Source organism: Neophocaena asiaeorientalis, unplaced genomic scaffold (genome assembly GCF_003031525.2).
Source record: "Neophocaena asiaeorientalis asiaeorientalis breed wild unplaced genomic scaffold, Neophocaena_asiaeorientalis_V1.1 scaffold33, whole genome shotgun sequence".
NCBI lineage: Eukaryota > Metazoa > Chordata > Mammalia > Artiodactyla > Phocoenidae > Neophocaena > Neophocaena asiaeorientalis.
The window spans coordinates 2,299,612-2,322,094 of NW_020171988.1; the positions used below are offsets into that span (position 1 = coordinate 2,299,612).

Sequence of the window (22,483 nt, forward strand, 5' to 3'; positions counted from 1 at the left end):
GTGGAGTGTTTGGGGGCACTGCTATTGTGCTCTTATAGGTTTCCTTCCTGTCTTCTACAGGCCTTACTTTGAACTCAAGGCGAAGTACTACATGCAGCTTGAGGTACGTGTGGCCTTTGGCTTTGAAGCAGATCGGAGTTTTCTGCCCTCAAAGCCCCCTTTCTGTAGTGGGCTTTCAAATGGCCCCATGGCTGCCAGTGAGGGGGACACATTCTTGACCAAGTCTTCAGCCTTCAGAGTGGTCTTGCCGCGTCCTTAGTGCTCTCTGCCGCCCTCTGAATCTGCTTCGGTCGCTTTCCATATTGTACTCGGTTAGTGGTTCTCAGCAGGGCCCGGGAGCTTGCTGGCAGTGCAGATTGCCAGTCCCGCCCCAGACCGACTGAACAGAGGCTCTGCAGGCGGGGCCCAGCCATCTGGGTTTTAACACACCCTCCAGGGGGTCCTGATGCACCTCAAGTGTGAGGACCACAGCTCCCGAATCAGATGGCTGGAGTGTGGGACTTCTGTGGGAACTTGACTCCCACTGCTGCTTCCCTGATGGGCTTATTCCCAGTGGTTGCTCCTGGGTATAGAGCTCAAGTTGTCACCTGGCTGGGAGTTGCGGAGTGGTGGCTGCTCTCATATCTGCTGCGTGGAGAGCTGTGGAAGGGGATCAGGGCCCCAGTCGTGTCTTGAGGGTAGAGTGATGGGCGCAAATGTTTGAACCTGTCACTCAAGAGCATCGCCAGGCCGGCGGGGGTGGCCTCACTCACAGAGCCTCCCGTTCTCCCGAGCAGCAGCTGAAGAAGACGGTGGACGAACTGCAGGCCAAGCTGGCCCTGGCGAAGGGCGAGTACAAGACGGCCTTGAGGAACCTGGAGACGATTTCCGATGAGATCCACGAGCGGCGGCGCTCCAGCGCCATGGGGCCCCGTGGGTGCGGTGTCGGGGCCGAGGGGGGCAGCCCGGCTGCCGAGGACCTGTCGGGGCGCAAGCCCGAGCCTGACGCTGTTTCTGGTGAGTCAGGGGCACATGTGCAGCTAGTGCGACCTGCTTCCTGGGGCCTCCCCCATTGGTGGGACACTGTGTTCACCAAGATGCTACTGAGCATCCTGAGTCAGGCTTCTGTGGTTAGATATGTTTGGGAAATGTTACACTTTCACTCCTGACATTCCAAGTACATGTTAGGGCACTGAAGGCTCTGAGAAGTCCCGCAGGGAAGAAGAGTCATCTGGAATAGGGACTTGGGAATCAGATTTGATTCAAGTCCTGACCTTCCCACTATGACTAGTACATGACATGGGCTAGGGTGTAACTCCTGTCTGTTTCTTCCCCTGTAAAGCGGGGGGCACATGAAGGTCCCTGTCGTCCACTACAGAGAGCGGTCGTCAGGATTAAATGAAGGAGCACTGGCCTCCAGTGGTCACTGCACATGTGTCTGTCCTTGGGGACCTCTTTTCCAAGGACCACCCCTGGGAAATGGATACAGAGGGTTGTGGTGGCTCCCTCTATGTCAGTCCAGAAAACCCCCCCAGCACTGTCTCTGCACACATCCTTCTCTGCCTTTTCTGTGGAATCATGGCCGTTGGCCCTTCCCCACACTCTGCCCTTGGGTGTTCCTTAATTCAGCCAATAAACATTCAAGTGCCAGGCCCCAGGTAAAAGAAAAGGAAAACGAATTTGAGCAACCATGATGTGAGTACTTTAGTATACATCATCTCATAAGCCCTGTGTGGAGAGGAACATGAAGCTCAGAGAGGTTAAGTACCTTGACCAAGGCTACACAGCAGGTCGTGGAGATGGGATTTGAACTCAGAGCTGAGCCCGTTTTCTGTGCTCAGCATTACAGTACTTCTCGTGGATGATCATCTGTGGGATGCTACAGGCTGTTTTTAAAGCAGAGGGAGGAGGAAAGGGGAGTGGGATCATGTGTGGGCTGAGGGGGAAATAGTTCAAAGCTGAGGCGGCTTTCAAACCGTGAGAATGACGTGTCTCTGGGCCTTGGTCATAACGGTCCACAAAACAAAGGAGGCACAAGCTACAGAGCACTGTAAGGGAACTGTGCTCTCCTGTGACCAGTAGTGATCTAGCTGGGCTCCGAGCACGTCTTTTATGAGATCACAGGTTACTCAGAAGATGGTCCCAGCAGACACTCCACGCAGGGCCGTCTCGTCCAGCAGCTTCTGCTGCCCATCCCGTGGAAGGAGGCAGCCCTGAAGCCTGGCTGGCTTGGTTCAGGGTGCGTTACACAGGCCAGCCCTCTTCCTGTGCACGGGGGGATCTGTTTGGGGGACTGGGGTGGATAAAACCCCCGATCTGTGGCTGAATTCACCTTCCACCTTCAGGCAGTGTCTGGTGACGCTGACTTCTAGGGCAGGGCTGGAAAGTGATGGTAAGGACACTGAGTATCCATGGGGTCCTGTGGCTTCCCTGCAAGGTGAAGGGATCCTGGGATCAGGTGGTTGGACCCTGCAGCTGCCAAGCCCTGTCTAGCTCCTGCCTGCAGTGGATGCGTCTGGAGACGTGTAAGGAACTGGGTGGCTGGCTGTCAGGCCTGGGTGATGGCTGTTCTCTCTCCTCCTAGTGGCCTCCGAGGCCTTCGAAGATGACAACTGCAGCACCTTTGTGTCTGAAGATGATTCGGAGACCCAGTCCGTGTCCAGCTTCAGCTCGGGTCCCACGAGCCCGTCGGAGATGCCCGAGCAGTTCCCCGCAGCCGTGAGGCCCGGCAGCCTGGACCTGCCCAGCCCCATGTCCCTGTCGGAATTCGGGATGATGTTCCCGGTGCTGGGCCCCCGCAGTGAGTGCAGCGGGGCCTCCTCCCCTGAGTGCGAGGTGGAGCGAGGTGAGTTGAGCCCCCTGCTTGGGGGAGCCTGCCCCGGAGGCCACGCTCAGGGCCTCGGTGCACATGCTGTGGTGTGGCAGCCTGAGATGGCGCCCAGCTCCACTCCCAACCTGCTTCCTTCTGTATCTGCCATCACAACAGTCCTCTTGACAAGCACCTGCTAGAGAGGTTTCTGTTTCCCAGCTGTTACATGCGTGTGACAGATTTCATCTGCAAAGATGAGGGACATATACGGTTTCCCGCACAACGAAAGCAGTAGGCAGTCCTGTGATGGAAGCGCTTGTGTGATGCGCACAGTGGGGCCACACTGGGAGTCTGGAGGTTGAGCCGGCTGACGGGCTGGGGCCCAGGGGACCCTTGGAATTGTCGGTACTCACCCCGTGATCTTTACGTTTCTACAGGAGACAGGGCGGAAGGGGCAGAGAATAAAGCAAGTGACAGAGCCAGCAACCATCGGGGTCTCGGCAGCAGCGGTGACAGTGGCGAGAGCCCGAGCAGCACGTCCCCCGAGGGCCAGGCCTTGGAGGACAGGATGCGGCAGCTGTCCCTGCAGGGCTCGAAGGGCAGGGACAGGGTCATCGAGGACATAAACGTGGTGCAGATCGGCTGATCGAGCCGCGGCTCTGGCCCAAGCGCATATCAATATTTAGACATGAAACTGTATGGAGAACAGTTGTGCCAATAATCATTTAATATATGCCAAATCCCAAGCATTGCCTCTAAACTGCACTAATGACGTTTCAGTGAACTTGAGAGCTGAAGATGTTTCTTCTGGGTAAGAGCTCTCAGGCTGGTGTTTTTCAGCACAGAGTCGTTGCAGGTGGGCTGTGACCAGGCCCACGGCCTTTGTGGAATGTCCCCTGTCAGTGCTGTGGAAGCAGTAACCAGTTCCTGGGAAAAATCCCCGAGCCGGTAAAGGGGCCGGGGAGCTGAGCCCCCAGCGGGCTCGATGGCTGGCTCGATTGGGGAAATGGCCTTGTTCTCTCCTTTATATCCCAGGGGATCTAAAGGAAAACAGGTACACAAGACAAAACTCAAATATTCAGAACGACACCTTTTTGACCCAATGAAGGCTTAAAAAAAAAAAAAAAAATCCAAGGACACAATTCATTTTCATCATCTCTGGTTTTCAGAGGGGGCTTTTAAAAAAGTGAATTTGCTGGGACACCCATTAAAATCATCTTCTGTAAAAGGTCACCAAGAGCTGCACTTTTGGGGGTGGGAAAGGTGAATGCTGGTGTGGGGATGGGGGGGGTGGGACGAGGGCAGCAGGGGCCTGTCACAGAAGGGGGTTCATGGCTGTGGAAGAAAAGGTTCTATAGCGTAAACCTCATCCTACCGGCCCAGGGGACTTATTCTAAAAGAAGTGCATGGGGAATGGTTGCCAGTGTTGTTCTAGATTGACAAGGTGTTTCTTTCTCTGTAGGCTGTAACTTTAAAAATAAAAAAATATTTAAGGGTTATGCTGCACTAGTATTTCTTAGAGGAAATTGTTCCTTACAGCTAGGAAAGGGAGGAGGCACATGTTGGCAAAGGCTGTTAAACAGAAGCAATGGTGTCTGTTATGCTAAGTGTAAGTGTTCTATTACTGCTTTTCTTGTTTTCATGGTTACACATATTTAGAGCATTGTATTTTATTCATCCCTTTTTGTTAAGAAAACTTAGCGTTTCTAAAAGAAAGAAAAGCAACCCCATTCAAGTTGCCCATTAAGTCTGTCAAGCTTATATATTTGTCATTTGTGTAAATCCCTTCATACTGTCCTGTTTTCTCCTTTTTTAATGACTGATACAGTATCCTAATTACAAGGTTATTTTGTACTTGTCTTAATACCTTGAGTGTAATAAAAATGGCTTAAGAAAATGTCTTTCTGTGACTTCAAATAAATAAGAAATCCTGATGTTGCCTAAATCTTCCAGACAATCCTCTTGCCATAAGGAAGAGCATGGAATGCAGTGGTCATCTGTTCTTATTTTCAGTTAAGGTCCTGGATCCTAACAATTTAAGCCCTGATTACCAGGTTTGAATCAGAATTCCACTTCTGCTGCTACTAAAGCCGAGCAGTACGGAGACGCAGTGGCAGGAAAATAAATAAAGATGAGGTGCTTATGCTGGAGGCCTGGTTCTGTCTGTGGCACCTGGGCATCTCCTAGGTCTCAGCCCCAGAGGTTGATTAGTGATTCAGGTATACTTGGGCACTGGACTTCGAAAAGCTCCCCAGTTGTTTCTATTCTCTTTCTATATTGGTCCAACCAAAATTAATCTTTACTTGTACATCGTGAGTTCTGTTTAGAGCTCTGTTACAGAATTCAACATTACAATATAGTAAATTGTTTATATAGGTCTCCTCCATTGGATTTTGAGGGCAGGGATTAGGTCTTAGTTTGCATCCCGTATAAGATCTTTCTTTAACACAAAAGGTTCAAATCATGTTTATAATAAATATACCTCTTATGCTTTAGATTTTTCTTTAAAAAGTAATAGAAAAGTAATCCACCTAAAATATGCTAAAAGTGAAAGCACTATTTATCAAAGTGAAATCTCACTATTAATCACTAGTACAATCTACCACTATCCTGAATGTAAAAGAACAGACTTTTTTTTTTGTAAAAGTGTCAATTTTCATGCAAGTAATGAGTTCTGTTTTAGATGGAACATACCACATGAAGTCCTCTAATAATTTCTCTAGGTTAAACTATGCAGTTTCCATAAGTATAAACAAACATTTTATTTCAATTAAAGATAATAGAAATACAAAAGAAGTTTTAATAATTAGAGATGATGAAAAATCCCACTGTGTTAATTTTTAGATCTTTTAAAGTCTTGAGCATCATTCTACTCTGATGAATTTTTATGTAAACAACTGGGAATTTATACATAACAGTATCCTGGCAATTTTTTCAAACACAACCCAATTACCATATATTAAATCCTCAACTGTATTTTCTTTAGAGTGATGTTGCCATAAGAACACTGAACTACAGAGCAATTTAAAAAAGACTATACAAACTAAATTGTAATGTCTTCAATGTCTCAGACGACTACTTTCATCAACCTGATAAAAACTACACTGATGAACATACCTCAGTTCTCTTTACATGAGTCAACGGGAGACAGGTATCTAACGTCAACAACCTTCATTCTGAAGCATGAGCATCTTCATGCTAAGTTAATTAGTATTAAAACTTTATCCTTTCATAACCTATGGGCAACAGTAAGCATTTAAAGCCATAAGTAATGCAGAATTAAAATCTCACGGTAACATGATTCATTTGATAATTAGGTGCCCAGGATGTACAGCAGACTCACGACACAAGCAGGTCTACCTTAACAACATGCTCTGCCAAGAAGACAACATGACATAAATACTTCAGAATATTATCCCAGCCTACTGTTCCACTCAGTGAGTGAGTCTACACCCCTCACTTTCCTCGTCTGGTCTCGGTTCCCTCTTAGCAAGGGCATCTATCTCAGTGCTCGACTGAGCCTAATCTTTAAGCATCTACACTTTTTTGTACAATGTGGCCCCTAAATGCAAGCCCACTCCATATATACACAAAACCATGTAAATGGTACTTCTAAGTAACACAGGGTAATTCTGACTACATACAATTCTCACCACACACCCTGACTTCAGCACCAAATTCCACAGGAATGCTTTTAGAGATTTAATTCTGTTCTGATGACTGTGTTCAGTGTCCTGGAGATCTGTGTCCTCACTTGAAGAGATGATGTTTGCTAAGTATAAGATCCAGCTATTGCTGAGGTTTCTCTGTCACTGCAGTTGTGTTGTCTTGATGGGGATAATACTATTAAAGTCCAAGAAAAACGGTCCTTCTTGTTTAGGCAAAAAAGTACTGGGAATGATATTGTAGACCCCAGCAGGTATATTTTCTAGTTCCAGGTAGCAAAACCCACACCTATATTCAGGGAAAATGAGAACAAGGTTTTCAGGTGATGATGCCACAGAAAGTAAAGTGTAAATTAGATAGCAATCAAAATGCCAACATTACCTGTAGTCACCACTAGATTTCCTCTGAAAGCCATGGGGACCAGGGTCTCCCACCACAGAAACTGTTACAACTTCAAATCCAACACTATATTGCCTAGCAGTAAAAAAGAACAAATTATTGCTGTTATTAAGTCGTCTCAAACACATACCCCAAATAACTATACCTAAAGTGCAGATGGACTATTAAATCAAGTACATGCTTCTAAAGCTTCAGTAGGAGGAAACAGCACTCTGAGACACATGCATACTATTTTTACTCTTAATTACAGAAAACACCATTTATGTTTTGAAACTGATGCCATAAAGATTAACATTTTATTAAACTTACTTTAGAAGAGACTATTTTTACCACAGGCTCTCAGAGAATAATGTTAAATTTAAATGATAAAATAGTGTATCAGGCAGAAAAAGAACAGGAGAGGACCCTGAAATAAGATCTAAATTTACAGAAATAATAAGGTGACAAAAGCTTAGAAAAAAAATTGTTAAACTGTATTTCACACCAAATACAAAATACACTCCACATGGACTTGAAACAAATAATGTAAAAAATAAAACCATAAAAGAACTAGAAGAAAATACGGTAAAAATTTATTTGATATTAGGGTGAGAGTTCCTGCCCACAGCAAAATAAACCAAAAGAAACAGATCTGATTATAAAGAAACATTTTTTTCTATGTGAGAAAAAAAATCTGGGAAAAATACCTGCAAATATGTGAAGGAGTTAATACCTTTACATACATACCCTTATTCACGCTTACAATTAAGAAAAACGTGACAAGTCCAACAGAAAAATGGTCAAAAGACATGAATAAATATATGAATAAAGGAAAAAATACACATCGTCAATAAACATTTTTCCATATTCAAGCTACATGGTAATGAAATACAAAAGGGCAATTAGGTACCTTATTTCACTTATCAAACTGGTAAAGGCTTTTAAAATGACGTGGAAAAATAGCTTAGTCTTATCTAAAGGATAAGTTTCTTTTGAAATAGTCTATAATTACAGGAAGGCAAAGTTAAGCCTAGTTTTATTTAGAAGCTAGTACTATTTTTATTTGTATTCTCTGTATTTTTTAAACCTTTTAAAATTGTGAAATATAACACAGTGCACATAAAACAAATATACAGCTTAACAAATAATTCATAAAGTGAACGAACACCTGGGTTACCCCCACCTCAGTCAACAAAACCCTCTCAGCACTGCAGAAGTCCCTGTGTGCTCCCTTTTGATCACCGCCTCTGTCCCCCAGAGCTAACTTGCCTGGTCATCACTTTCCTGCTTTGTCTATAGTCTTGACTACGTTAAGTGTGCATCCTTCAACAATAGTTTAGTTTTACCTGTTCTTGACTTCATACAAGTGGAAGTCAAGAACAGGTAAACAGTCACATATCCTGTTATGTGGCTTCTGTCGCTCAGCCTTGCTCCCAAGATGTACCCATGCTGTGGGGAGCTGTAATTTATTTTCATTGTTATGGCGGACTCTATTACTGTATAACTGTTTTATAATCTTAAATGCCACTGATGAACACTGGCTTTTCTAATTTTTGGCTCTTACACAATTTATTGGCCATTTGGATTATTTCTCCTATGACATGCCTATTCAAGTTTTTGTTTTTATTTTTTAAAAACTGCAGACTTGGGAGTTCCCTGGTGGTCCAATGGTAAAGAATCTGCCTAACAATGCAGGGGACACGGGTCTGATCCCTGGTCAGGGAACTAAGATCCCACATGCCGCCGGGCAACTAAGGCCACATGCCACAACTACTGAGCACGTGTGCCTCAACTAGAGAGCCTGTGTGCCGCAAACCACAGAGCCCATGAGCCCTGGAGCCTGCACGCCACAACTAGAGAGGATAAAACCTGCACGCTGCAACTACAGAGAAGCCCATGCGCTGCAACGAAAGATCCCACATGCCGCAACGAAAGATCCCACATGCCTCAACGAAGATCCCGTGTGCCGCAACTAAGACCTGACGTAGCCAAAAAAAAAAAACACACAAAAAAACTGCAGACTTTTTCTTACTAATGTAGGATATTTACAAATCTTTTTATGTGTTCTTTGTGTCTTAAGTCTTTCCTTATCCTGAGGTTCTCATCTCCTGTATTAGTAATCCACCTGGAATTGATTTTTAGATTGGGTGTGAGACAGGGGTCTAATCACCTTTTTGGTATGTGGATATTAATTATTCCAGCACCATTATTGAATGGTGCCCTTTCCTCACTCCTCTTCAATCATAAATTAAGTGTCCACACATATATATATTTCAAAACCCTATTCTGTTCCACTAAACTCATTTTTAATATAACATTATTAAGAAAATTATTTATCACAAACCTTGGTCCTCTTAGCTCGATCAGTAGTGGCCCAGTCTTCTCTATATGGAATTGGTAAATGGGGTTATTTTTGTGAGTCTCTTGGAAATTTCCACATCCTCCGGCACTCTGACCACTCCACTTTCCATTAATCTAATAAAACAAAGCTTTTGTATTAACAAAACTTCACATTCTATAATTCTATTTTAAAGACAAAATTCCTTTGTGCCTTAAAAAAAAAAGAAAAAAGAAAAAAAAAAAGCAACTCTCCACCGTGGCTGCATCCTCTCTCTCCAGGCTTTATTGCCACCAGCAGCCAGCATCCCTCTCCAAGTCAGCCCGGCTACTTTGCTACTCTCAGCCCTGTCTGCAACTCTCAGCCTTCAAGTCTGCCCTGCCAAGAATTCTCCCTAAAATCCTCTTCCACACGTCCAGCCCGCCCTGCAGAGTCAATCTCAAATTCTGCTTACGGCCTTTCCTACTGACCAAGGTTTGCATTAGTCTTCTTTCTCTGAATTAATTTTTTTCCCACAGAATCACTTAACGGTGCTCACTGAAGAGCTTGTATTCCAACCCAGACTGGAGACTACTTACATTTCCCTTGTAGTCCTGTCAAGTCCCAAAATGTTTTTACTTTGTAAGAAATTGTTAAACATGAAAAAAAAAAAAATGAGAAAAGGAGAAAAAGGAAGGGGAATTCTAAGATTTCGATGAGATTATGACCCAGAGAAAAAATTCTCTTACCTGCTTTGATATGGTATATGGTGAAGGAATCTTTGAAAAAGTAAAGCTGCATGCTGAGTATACCTAGAGTAAAAAAAAAAAAAAAATTATTATAGTGATAAAATTTATGCTTATAAAAACACTAACGTGATGAAAGAATGTTTTGGAAGACTAAGAAATTAGTTGGCATATATAATAGTCCTGATTCTGTAGGCAGCCTGGCATCAGGGCAGGAATAAACAACTCTGGGTTGGGCGGCTAAGGCTCTGTCCGCTGCTAACTGTATGACTCAGGACATACCACAATCTCCCCAGGCCTTGGCTTCTACATGTGAAGAATGAAGGGGTGAAAGCAGCTCCCTAAGTCCCTTTCATCACTAAAAATCTATTCAAATTGAGCTTCTTGACTGATCTACGACAAACAAATCTATGCAGAACAAAATTACGATGGCCTTCCCAGCTACCCGAGAGCCATGTTTATAGGCAATCGATTTCCTTTCACTAAGTTCAAGGTCTTCTTTTTTAATTCAATAAAAGTATTATATAGACTAAAGGAGCTTTTATTGCTCTGTGAATTTATTAGTCCAACATACCAAATTACCTCAGGACTAAACGACTACTCTAAAAACTAAAATGTTCAGTCAAAATGTTATTCAAAATAAAAATGTTACCATTCAAAAACATTATTTTCTGCATGAAGCATCATCATAATTTAATACTGAATTGTTATACAGATAAACACACGCTCAACAATATATAGATTAATCTTTATAAATAACCTTTTTTGTAGATAATCCCACTTACAAAGCAGAGACGTTACGTACTTTCTATTATTGTTCTGTCATGTTGGTTTACTTACCCGGACTGTGTAATGGATTGTGTTCTGTTTTTCATACTGAGAAACCACTAATGTAAAGGTATGGGTCCCAGGTGTGGTTAGCTTTATCTTAGTTAAATAATGAGGGCTGTTAATTCGAATCCCATCAATGTACGGAGGTGGGTCAGCTGCAAATAAACAAGTAGGTTTACAGAAGACAGGACTTTAGTTTTTAAGTTTTATGGTTGATGTAGGAAAAATAATTAAATGGATGGACATCCCCTTAATTAATTCATCTTTAAAATATAATGTACTAAAGAATTAAATTTCAATTTAAAACTTTACAATTAAGCAATTTAAAACTTTAAAATGAAATAGTTTCTAATAAGTAAAAAGAGATCTTTTGGAATACATCCAATCCCTGCTATTTGCCCTATGTTTTATTCTTCTCTCCTGGTAGAGGATTTTAAAATCAAGATTAACTTTTTTTCTGTTAAGGAAATTTTTTAAAAAGATACAAAGAAGTAAACATATATATATGTTTATATATATATATATAAACATATATATAAAAGTAAACATGTTTATATATATAAACATATATATATAAACATATATCTATTTCCCACCACTCAGAATTAAATTAACATATTTTTTGTCATACTAGCAAAGTTCCTTTTAACCACCACCCTTAATATTCCATTCCACTCTGATGGATTTGATGGGCATCTTTTCAGACTTTCTCTCTCTCTCTCTCTCTCTCTCTCACACACACACACACACACACACACACACACACACACACACACGTATCTAAAAAAACAGTATATGTCTTATCATTCATTTTTCACTGAAGTTTTTGAGATCCATGTTGATCTACATAGATACAGTTTATTCCTTTTAAATCAATGTGTACAGTATTGTATGCCATCATATGAATAGGACATATTTTATCTATACTCCCCCATCTAGTTATTCAGACAATGTGCAGATTTGGATTATTTCCAATATTTTGCTCTCACACACAATGCTGCCTGTCATATCCTTTCACAGTCTCATGAATTAAGGCTGATACAATAAAATCATTTCATGCATGTCAATTAAGTCATTTAAGATCAATGCTATATCACTGAGGTTATTTAGGCACAATGAATATTTATAAAGTAATTCGTAGAAAAAATTTTAGTATCTCAAACAGGTAATAAGTCTCTCAAGCTTAGAGGTGGTGCGATCTAGTGTGAAAGGGAAAAGAATGGGCATGTCTGTGGTCCTGAAAGGTGTGACCTACGTCTCAGTTTACTCTCCTGTCAGATGGAGAACAGTCTGATTTGCCTCAGAGTATTGTGATGAAAACAAAACTAGAAACCAGAAAGTATCCTGAAATGGCAAAGTCATACTATGTGTAAGAGAGGAAGCATTGTTTTTTAAAAAATCCAAGTACAAAGAGTAACAAGGTGTTTGAAATTCAAAAGCCATGTAACATGTTAATGCTCGGAATATACTCACAAAATTTGTGCTTTTTTGGTTATATAATGACCAACATGAAAAATGGAAAATTTATCTAGTTTAACTTGACATTTATCATTGGACCTACCGTGTGCCATGCACATGCCAGAAAACCTTGGGATACCCTCAATGCAGCATAATGGGGAAGAAGGCCATGTCTTCCTATGATCAAGCAAAACGAAACTGGACAAAACCACTTTTGATCCCATCTCTCCCATCAGTGCCCATTTCTCTGCACAGCCTTCTTGAAAGAACGGTCAGTGATTGCTTCCTTACCTCAGGCCCTCCTCAATCCACTCCACCTGGGCTTCCAGCCCACCTCTTGCCAACTCTGTTCTTGTCAAGGTCAAAGATGCTGCCAGGGCAGTAGGTCCAACAGTCTCTTCTCTAGCCTAATCTCACTGGACCTCAGAAATAGCAATGGGTGGAGATGTCCACTCTTTCCTGCATGGAGTATTTTCTTCCCTTGGGTTATGTGAAACCTTACTCTGTCTCGTCAGGTACTCTGTTCAAATTCTTCTGTGGTAACTCGCCCTCTGCTCAACCGTAAGATGCCAGAGTCCAAGGACCAGGTGCTGGGTGTTTGTCTCTGAACCTACAACTCTCTCCGTAGGTGATTTATATACAGTCCTACCTTCAAATGCTTTCCTTATTCCGACTCCTCCGTCTGTACCTGCGGCCCTACCCTTGTGCCAGAATTCTGCTCAAAACCCCAACTGCCTACTTGGCACCTTCACTTGGAGAGCTAACAGGGATCTCAAATTTAACAAAACCAAAAATTAACTTTTGATTTTACTCCACAACAATTCTGCTCCCTCCCCTGCTCCCACCAACATTTACATCTCAGTCAATGTTACACCTTTCTATGGCTCAAGCCCAAAACACAGGAATCATCCTTGACTCCTCTTTGACCACACATTAACCCAAGTCCTGACAACCTTAACCAAGCCCAAATCTGTCCACTCTCCATCTCCACTTTAGCCCTCTCAGTTCAAATCACTGTCACTTCTCACATAAATAAAATCACCTAATTGGGTTCTCTGCTTCCATTTTTTGTCCCCTCCAATATATGCTACAAATAATTTTCTTAAAAAAAAATCAGATAATGCCATTTTCCTGATTAAGACCCTCCAAAGATTTCCCATCGCACTTAGAGCAAAATCCAAACCCTTTCCTGGGCTGATAGACCTCCTGTGATCTAAGCCTGCATATCTCTGACCACTTCTGTGATACCACACTGCCCAGGCCTCCTGGCCTTTCTTCTGTTACCAGAAAACACCTATCTTTCCCTCATTTTAGGGTCCTTGCACTTGCTGTTCCCTCTGCTTATAATGCTTTTACCTCTACTTCTAATGCTTTTTCCTCTACTCCTTTGCATGACTCCTGTTCATGATTTGGAGTTCCTCTTATCCCTTCTTAAAGAGGCTTTCCATGGCCACCCAACCAAAGTAACCAATGTGACCCTATGCATTTCTTTACAAATATGTGTCACTATCAGGTCTTTTTTTTCTTATTGTCTCCCAAACTAGAAAATAAACTAACAGCTCCTATCAAGAAGTGATAAAAATTTTTTTAATGTGAAAGCAAAATGGTCTCAACCCAGTATGTTAATGCCTTAGGGAAAGATTTGCTTTGCCTGGTAGGAAGGTTATCACAGAGAAAATAACATAAACTGGATCTTAACCACATTCATTACACAGAATAGCGTAAAAGAAATATGTGGGCAGAGGGCAGGTAGAAGAGACTCTTGGCAGGAGAAACTGTGTGAAAACAGGGGCAACAAGGGCATGGTGTGTTCAGGAGAAGCCAGACCCACTGTGAAATGCTGGGGCATGAGATAAAGGGCGACAGCGAGGTGAAGTCGGAATATAAAAAGCCTTAGACATCAAGCTGAAGAGCTTGGATTTTATCCAAGAGTCCATGGAAAACCACAGAATTTTTGATCAGGGAAAAAAGATAGGATTTAAATTTCAGAAATAAAGCTCTGACAGCAATGTGCAAGAGTGTAGAAATCCCAAATTCCTGAGGTCTCTAGATTAAAAATTAATCAAAACAAAACACACAAGTAGCATAAATACCTACCCATCTGTTTGAGTAGTTTCTATTAGTCTATCAGCATAATTATTAATTTCTGCATATCTACATAAAATTTTTCATTTTCAAATTAATCACACAAATAGAATTTTAATGTTTGTTTGAATGTCTGTTTACTGAACATACCTGGGTAATAAACTTTTTTCCCATCAGTCTTGTATACAACCATTGTGATAAATTCTCGATTATTTGCGAAATCATCCTAAAAGCACAAAGAATCCGATATGGTTAGGAAAATGGGCTCAAAATGCTCCTGTGTGTGTGTGTTCATGTATGGAGGTGGGGAGGGGAGGGGAAGGAGATTATTTCTAAGTTTAAGAGCATTTCTATTTAGTGTTATTAAAAAATGTCATTTTTCTCAATTAAATTGTCATTTCAATAGATGACCATATTGTACGAAGCAAGATACTAAAAAAAACCACTCTAAAGCCATTAAAATCATGGTTACCCTTTATAAAATCAGGCCCAATGAATCAACATTTCCAAACCGTCTTTAGCATATTTTTATGTTAATATTGTTAAGATCTAAGCATATAGAATCAACACTAAAACCCTCTCTGGAAAGCATAAACTCCCTCATATTTTTCTTCATAGATGATTTTTGAACGAGATTTTAAGTGTATAATTATAAATAACCAATTTCCTTTGAGGAAAATATTCATTTATCTAAGTAAACACTATTTTCAAGACACCTATATAAATGAAACAGGCTGGTGATCAAGTTACAAATCTTGCTCACAATGGTCTAATTATATTTAAAAGGATTTCTGTATGGGATATAAGAAGGGTATCAGTACCTTGTCTGTTATGTGTCTACTAAGCAAAACCCAAACCGCAGCGCCCCCTTGTGGACACTGCACCTCCAACTTGTACTGGGGATTGTTGGCCAGGCTATAGGCATCTTTCACAGGTCCTTGCTTAGCATCCCAAGTGCTAAAGGACAAAATCAACAAAGAAAGTAGTAATTAAATTTGTCATAGAGCTAAACTGAAATACTATTTTTGTTTTGTGTTTCAAATACAATTAGGTTATCGGGTTTTCTTGTTTTTTAAATTTTTGGCATAACCAAGAAGCATACAAGGATAATAACTATTACACGATAGTCATCTGTGGGTATGACAAAAAGAGAGAATACTAGTCTTCCCAAATAATTTCATTTTAAATGAAAAAAGGGAGACTACTATAAAGCATATTCTGAAATGTGCAAAAAAAGTTACCTGTGAATACATGTTGATTCTTTAAAAAGACCTGGATTCCAACTCAAATAAATCACATCATAATACTGGCAGAGATCATCCCATGAGATCCAAAATATTCCTGAAAATCAGATGTCTTTGTTAGTCTAAAAAAAAAAATCTTAATGACTTGTCAGTTAAGGACATTTCACACTGTTAAAGCATGTTATTTATTTAAAGATCAAATATTATTAAATTAAAAAGATATGTACCATTGTCTATTTTCTGAGCTGTTCGAGGATCAAAGTTTAAACACTTTTGCAACTCTGGGGTCCAGTTTTTTACATCGTTTTCACTATATCTTCCTTTCCAACGTAAATGACTCCAAGGATTTTTCAGTTGGATAAATCGCAGCCCCTATTTAAAAAACCAGGAGGTAATGAAGTTGCAAAACAGTTTTACCATATTTTTATTAGTTATATCATTCTCCAAGTGAGGATGCAATTTGAATACTTATCCATTCTTTTCCCTACAAATAAATTTGAAATTACTATTCTTTAATCGATACTTCCCCGAATCCCATAGCTGATCAAAAACTATATAAATGGCTACCTATCCCTAGAGCTATGCTGTCCATATGTAGCCGCTAATCACACGTGATTAGTTATATTATAATTAAATCGGGACTTCCCCAGCAGTCCAGTGGTTAAGACTCCGAGTTCTCAATGCAGGGGGCACAAATCTGATCCCTGGCTGGGGAACTAAGATCCCTCATGCCTCATGGCGCAGCCAAAAAAAGAAAAAAAAAATTGGTATCATTTAATTCAGTTTACAAATCAGTTCCTTAGTCACAGTAGCCACATTTCAAGAGTTCAAGGACCAAGTGTACCAGTAGCTAATGCATCGCACAGCACAGACACAGAACACTGTCATCATCACAGGAAGTTCTACTGGGCTGCCCTGCCTTAGAGAATCGAGTCCTTCCTCTCACAATCCCACAAATGATCCTTATTCAATTTCACCTCTAAATGCCTTTGCTCACACTGCTCCTGTTTCTGGAAGGCACTCTCTGATCCCTTTTAACTACTCTTCTTTTCAGATCCTCTTTAGCTTCGTTCCACTGTCTCTCAGTGAAGACTGGAGCAATGAAAAAAACACGAACTTTGGAGTCATAATGAAATGGGACCAAATTCCAGCTCTACTATTTATCAGCTTTATGGGCCTTGGTTGGTCATTACTCTCTCTGAGCTGTCGTGAAGATTAAATGGAGTAACATATGCAAAGTTTCTAGCACTTAGCAACTTCCTTCTCATTTTAATTACTACCTCTCCTTTAAAGTTCATAGTGCTAACAATCTGTATTACGTTAGTTTACAACAAATAATATCCTATCTTATATCGTTTCCTACTTGTGCAAATGCAGGAGTCTTGTCTCCCCAATGCAACTATAAACTCCTTGAAATGGTAACACTATTATCCTTTTCAGACGTCTCCACTGAGTTTATGGAACACAGTATGCGCTCGGTAAATACTGGGCATGTCTACAGAGTTGATTACATTAATTCAGAAAAACAAAAGAACCTGTAAATCCAAAAGATTTGTCTTATTTCAAGGAGTCAACTTAGAAAATTGTGCTTTTTCTAATGATGTCACAAATCAAACTATTTGGAAGACATTTGAAAAAAAACACATTCCTTTGCTATTTCAAATGTGGCAAAACATGGCCTGGGGAAGATGTGATTTCTGGACGTAAGCCAGACTAATTACTCTCAGGCCAAATTCCCTAGAATCTCATTAATACAATTTCTGTTCTCAATCTCTTCTACACCACTTGTGCCTCACCCTGCCCCTGCCACGCATCAGCCAACAAACCTTGAACTGTAACTCCTTTCTTTTCATAAAACCTATTTCTACATGAGCAGGAAATCTCCTTATTTCAGGACTCTATCACTTCTTAACGGAAGGAGTATACATATAAAGGAGAGGAAATTGCCACTAAGCTTTTCAGAAGCAGGTCCCAGGTATCACTGACATTCAAGGGCACTTTTGGTGGGAATGTAAATTGGGTCCAGCCATTATGAAAACAATATGGAGATTCCTCAAAAAATTAAAAACAAAACAGTCATATGATCAAGTAATTCCACTTCTGGGTATCTGTCCACAGAAAACAAAAACACTAATCCAAAAAAGACATACCCACACCAATGTTCACTGCATCATCATATACAAGAGCCAAGACATGGAAACAACCTATGTGTCCATTGATGGATGAATGGATAAAGAAATTTGGTATACATATATACAATGAAATGTTAGCCATAAAAAAGAATGAATTCTTGCCATTTGCAACTACATGGATGGACCTAAAGGGTATTATGCTAAGTGCAATGTTAGAGAAAGATAAATACCATATGATTTCACTTATGTGTGGAATCTAAAAAACAAAACAAATGAACAAACATAACAAAACAGAAACAGACTCATAGATACAGAGAAAAAACAGGCAGTTGCCAGAAGGGAATGGGCTGGGGGGGAATGAGTAAAATAAGCGAGGGAGATTAAGAGGCAGAAACTTCCAGCTACAAAATAAATGAGTCATGGGGATGAAATGTTCAGCACTGGGAATACAGTCAATAATATTGTAATAACTTTGTATGGTGACAGATGGTGACTTATTGGGGTGACTATTTTATAACATGTAGAAATATCGCATCACTATGCTGTGCACCTGGATCTAATGCAGTATTGTACATCTATCATACCTCAATTTAAAATAAAAAATAAAATGTATAAAAAAATAAAAAACAGGCAGCCTTAATCATCACAGAATAACTGACACATGGGATTGATACTGTGTAAACAATGTTAACTGATTTTTTTGTTTCTGTCTTCGTTTTTTGTTTTTTTTTTTCTTTAGCGGTACGTGAGCCTCTCACTGTTGTGGCCTCTCCCATTGCGGAGCACAGGCTCCGGACGCGCAGGCTCAGTGGCCATGGCTCACAGGCCCAGCCGCTCCACGGCGTGTGGGATCTTCCCGAACCGGGGCACGAACCCGTGTCCCCTGCACTGGCAGGCGGAATCTCAACTACTGCGCCACCAGGGAAGCCCTTAAGTGATTTTCAACAAGGCTATTATTTGAAATGTTTACTTTACTGAAATTTAACAACTTTTTAATGTTTTGTTTTCAAGTCAAACCACCGGTACCTATTTTTCTCTTAAATATGTTGTTTTTCTAGTTTCCCTTGAACAAGTATAATAGTCTTATTACCTGAAGTAAATGATACATCTTTAGAGAAATATTCCTCATATTCAAGCTTACTTTCATATTGACTGTTTCATTATCTAAATTTAAATCTCTTGCCAGACACATTCATTAACACCTATCTCAAAGGATGTTCTAACAATAAAATTGTTACTAAATAATAGCAACTTTTTTCCCAATGTGTTTTTTTTTTGCGGTACGCAGGCCTCTCACTGTTGTGGCCTCTCCCGTTGCGGAGCACAGGCTCCGGACGCGCAGGCTCAGCGGCCATGGCTCACAGGCCCAGCCGCTCCGCGGCATGTGGGATCTTCCTGGACTGGGGCACGAACCTGTGTCCCCTGCATTGGCAGGTGGACTCTCAACCACTGTGCCACCAGGGAAGCCCCCCAGTGTTTTTTTGTTTTTTTTTTTAACATCTTTATTGGGGTATAATTGCTTTACAATGGTGTGTTAGTTTCTGCTTTATAACAAAATGAATCAGTTATACATATACATGTATATGTATAAGAGATATGTTCCCATATCTCTTCCCTCTTGCGTCTCCCCCCACAATGTTTTAATTGGTGTTTGTGGCAAACTACATTCCTGAAACAAACACAAACCTCTCAGCTTATTCAATTTCACATAAATTTTTATATTTTTTGCTTTATGTAGTCAATATTTATTCCACTTTAAAAGGAAGAGACAATTCTACACAGAATGTTTGGAGGCATCACAATGGGGGCTGATTTAGAAAGCTTTGAGACTATAAATTTTTAAATGTTGCAGCAGGTCCCAATTGCCTTTGTAATTCATACAGTTCCATGTGCCACATAAGAAAATCAGACTAATTAATACCCAGTAGTACTCTGTTCTTGCTGATTAATCACTACTTCTTTCTATAAGTTTAAACAGAAGAAACTGGAATACACTGCTAGTTAAACTTTCCAGTAACTAGACAGCTTAGTTTCTGTACCATCAGGGAAAAAGAGTCCTTCCTTAATAATTTTTGTATCTTCTAATCCATAGAACAGATCTATTTTTCAGTGAAAAATAACTAATCAATAACATGAGAAGTAATGAAGTCAACCGTGCCAACACCCACACACAGAAAAAGGGTCTGAAAAAAGCCTCATAGCATGCAAGGGCTGTTAGGAAAACACTTGCAAACCCACTGGCATGTTTCCTATTCATAGGTATCCTCTTATTTTTCGTCCATGCACAGCTATTCACTGAATGTCTACTACGCTCTATAGCCTGACACTGCGATTGACCCCCACTGGCAACAGACAACCCAGAACCTTGAGGGACATGTTTTCACTTTGACCCTGCTACTTTTATGAGAAAAAAAAGAGGCATACAATGTTCCTGTTCTGTCATCAATATCCGTGCTGCTACTGTCATTACACTTCCCATCTTTTTATTCATAATTTCCAATGGTAGAGGTCAAGTTGTTTAATGTAATAGGTGGAATGATTTTAAAACTTGGCCTAAACCTTCTTCTGTCAGCATTTAAGAAGCTCATGTATCACCTGGAATCCTTGCAATGTCTTACTAGCAAACAAGAAAAATAAGGGAAATAAATGTAAGGCAAAACCTTGAACTCTCTGATGTCCAACACGGCGTATGCGTGTGTGGGAACCAGGCCCCACCTCTCGCCTTCAGCTTCAGTCATCACTCCAGTGGATGCGGTGATGAGGACGTCCCCTTTGTGAAACCTGGAATGGACCCAACAGACCAATAATCAAAGGAAAACACATCTGTACTCTCAGATCACACCATCTTTCCTTTAGCCTCATGGTTTACATGAAAATCTCCACAAAGTGGAAATCTTTTCTAAAATGGGCTATTCCCAACAGCCCCCAGAGAACTTGTAACAAGTACATTTCTATTTTACAGCAAATCAAAAAAACTATCACATTTCTTTCTTTTCCCTTCCAGTTTTAGACAACTTAATTCTCAGGTAGAAACCTATCAGTGAAGGCAAATAAATGCTAAATTTTCAAATGATTTACAAATAAAGGTGAAGATGTGAAATACCAAATGTATTTTTCCCAAAGCCACATCCTTTTATTTATCCAATCAGTGAGCTTTCTGGTTTCAATAGTGAATGTGTATTATTGTACAGACAGTTTTCCAGCTCTTCATGTGGATTATCCATTTAAGGCTTAAGCTATCTTCCTCTTTATGTTCTCACCCTTCTCTCTTCCCACCTTCCCTCAAATTGGTAAGTACTCAGGAAGTACAAAATTACATATTCTAGACTCAAATGTTTGGATTATCTACCATCTGGATTAACTGTAAGCATCAGTGAGGATGACTGAGGGCTGGCTGGACCGAGTGCATAAAGTGAAGTCTATTTTAAAAACACAACATCCCTAATAACTGAAAATGACAGCCTCTGCAATATCCACTCTAAATAAGACATGAAGGTTTTATTTTTTTAATTTTTAAATAAATTTATTATTTTTTAAAATTTATTTTTGGCTGAGTTGGGTCTTTGTTGCTGCGTGCAGGGTTTTTCTAGTTGTGGTGAGCGGGGGCTACCCTTTGTTGTGGTGTGTGGGCTTCTCACTGCGGTGGCTTTTCTTTTGCGGAGCACGGGCTCTAGGCGTGCGGGCTTCAGTAGTTGTGGCTCGTGGGCTCTAGAGCACAGGCTCCGTAGTCGTGACGCACGGGCTTAGTTGCTCTGCGGCATGTGGGATATTCCCGGACCAGGGATCGAACCCGTGTCCCCTGCATTGGCAGGCAGATTCTTAACCACTGTGCCTCCAGGCAAGTCCCAACATGAAGTTTCTAAATAGTCTCTTTTAGTACAAAAGACAGAGACAGAGAAATGTTTACCTTTGATAAAGCATTCGGAAAGAATTATCCTTACTGAAAGTCTGGCTGTCTGAATGCATGGCGATCCTTTCTGGTATCCATCCAGTCAGTGCATGAAGATCAATATTCTGCAACATAAACACAGGACTGTCAACGTGGTTTTCAAGCTCATAAATAAATCCCCAGGGTAGCTATTAAATCTCATTGATCTGATATGATGATTCTGACAGAAATAAATCAGAAGGTAGTAAGTTGTTCTCTACCAGTAATAAATCTCTTATTTAACTCAAATTCCTACCTGGATTTAAGCACAAGCCTCTCTTCTTACAATCTCTGCTGCTTTTCCTGAATTCAAAGAATTGTTTTACTGATAAATATGATGAAAACTCAAAACGTTTAACAGAAAAAACTGCTTTGATGATCATGACAGTCACTCACCGTTTACTGAGTTTTTATAATATGACAGTCACCTTTCCTAACATTTTACATATATGCTCATTCCTCCTCTCTTTAAGCTGACTGGGTAAATCAACAGGCAATGGATTAGAAAACTAAACCAAAAATATTTGAAGGACAGAGCAACTGAACATGGAGGCCAGAAAGAAATTTTAACATCCTATTACCTTTAACTATGAACTATACATTCTTTGACTACCATTATAAGAACCAGAAGGATGAAGGAGGCTGGGTACTAGGCAAGGATACTAACTAGGTATGAATAATGGGTGATTTGCATATATTACTTCACTTAATCTTTACAGTTCTTGAGAGGTGAGTATTATCCTCACATCACAGACAAGCAAAGAGGCTAAGAAAGGGTAAATAGCTTTCTAAGGCAACAGGCTGATTAGTGTTATAATTCAAAGTCATGCTAGTCTGAATAATTTCTGGCATAAGGCCAGTGGTTTACAACTAAAGGACACTGGCACATACCTTGATTTTACAGGTTAAG

The 22,483-nt window shown here is 40.7% G+C and overlaps 2 protein-coding genes across 2 annotated transcripts in view; one reads left to right on the forward strand and one right to left on the reverse strand.

Moving 5' to 3' along the window:
* The window catches only part of SH3BP5 (SH3 domain binding protein 5), a 75,228-nt gene extending 70,495 nt beyond the window's left edge, over positions 1 to 4,733 (forward strand). Inside the window, exons 7-10 of the mRNA XM_024747513.1 lie at positions 61 to 103; positions 777 to 996; positions 2,564 to 2,824; positions 3,226 to 4,733. Of these exons, the coding sequence (XP_024603281.1) occupies positions 61 to 103; positions 777 to 996; positions 2,564 to 2,824; positions 3,226 to 3,434 (733 nt within the window). The 3' untranslated portion in view covers positions 3,435 to 4,733. The remainder of the gene's footprint in view (positions 1 to 60; positions 104 to 776; positions 997 to 2,563; positions 2,825 to 3,225) is intronic.
* Positions 4,734 to 5,525: 792 nt separating this feature from the next.
* Positions 5,526 to 22,483, reverse strand: part of CAPN7 (calpain 7) — a 39,417-nt gene continuing 22,459 nt past the window's right edge. Inside the window, exons 11-21 of the mRNA XM_024747771.1 lie at positions 21,553 to 21,659; positions 20,306 to 20,426; positions 15,741 to 15,885; positions 15,511 to 15,610; positions 15,091 to 15,226; positions 14,420 to 14,495; positions 10,736 to 10,881; positions 9,899 to 9,961; positions 9,177 to 9,307; positions 6,836 to 6,928; positions 5,526 to 6,742 (exon numbers count right to left, since the gene is read on the reverse strand). Coding sequence (XP_024603539.1) covers positions 6,598 to 6,742; positions 6,836 to 6,928; positions 9,177 to 9,307; positions 9,899 to 9,961; positions 10,736 to 10,881; positions 14,420 to 14,495; positions 15,091 to 15,226; positions 15,511 to 15,610; positions 15,741 to 15,885; positions 20,306 to 20,426; positions 21,553 to 21,659 — 1,263 coding nt within the window. The 3' untranslated portion in view covers positions 5,526 to 6,597. The remainder of the gene's footprint in view (positions 6,743 to 6,835; positions 6,929 to 9,176; positions 9,308 to 9,898; positions 9,962 to 10,735; positions 10,882 to 14,419; positions 14,496 to 15,090; positions 15,227 to 15,510; positions 15,611 to 15,740; positions 15,886 to 20,305; positions 20,427 to 21,552; positions 21,660 to 22,483) is intronic.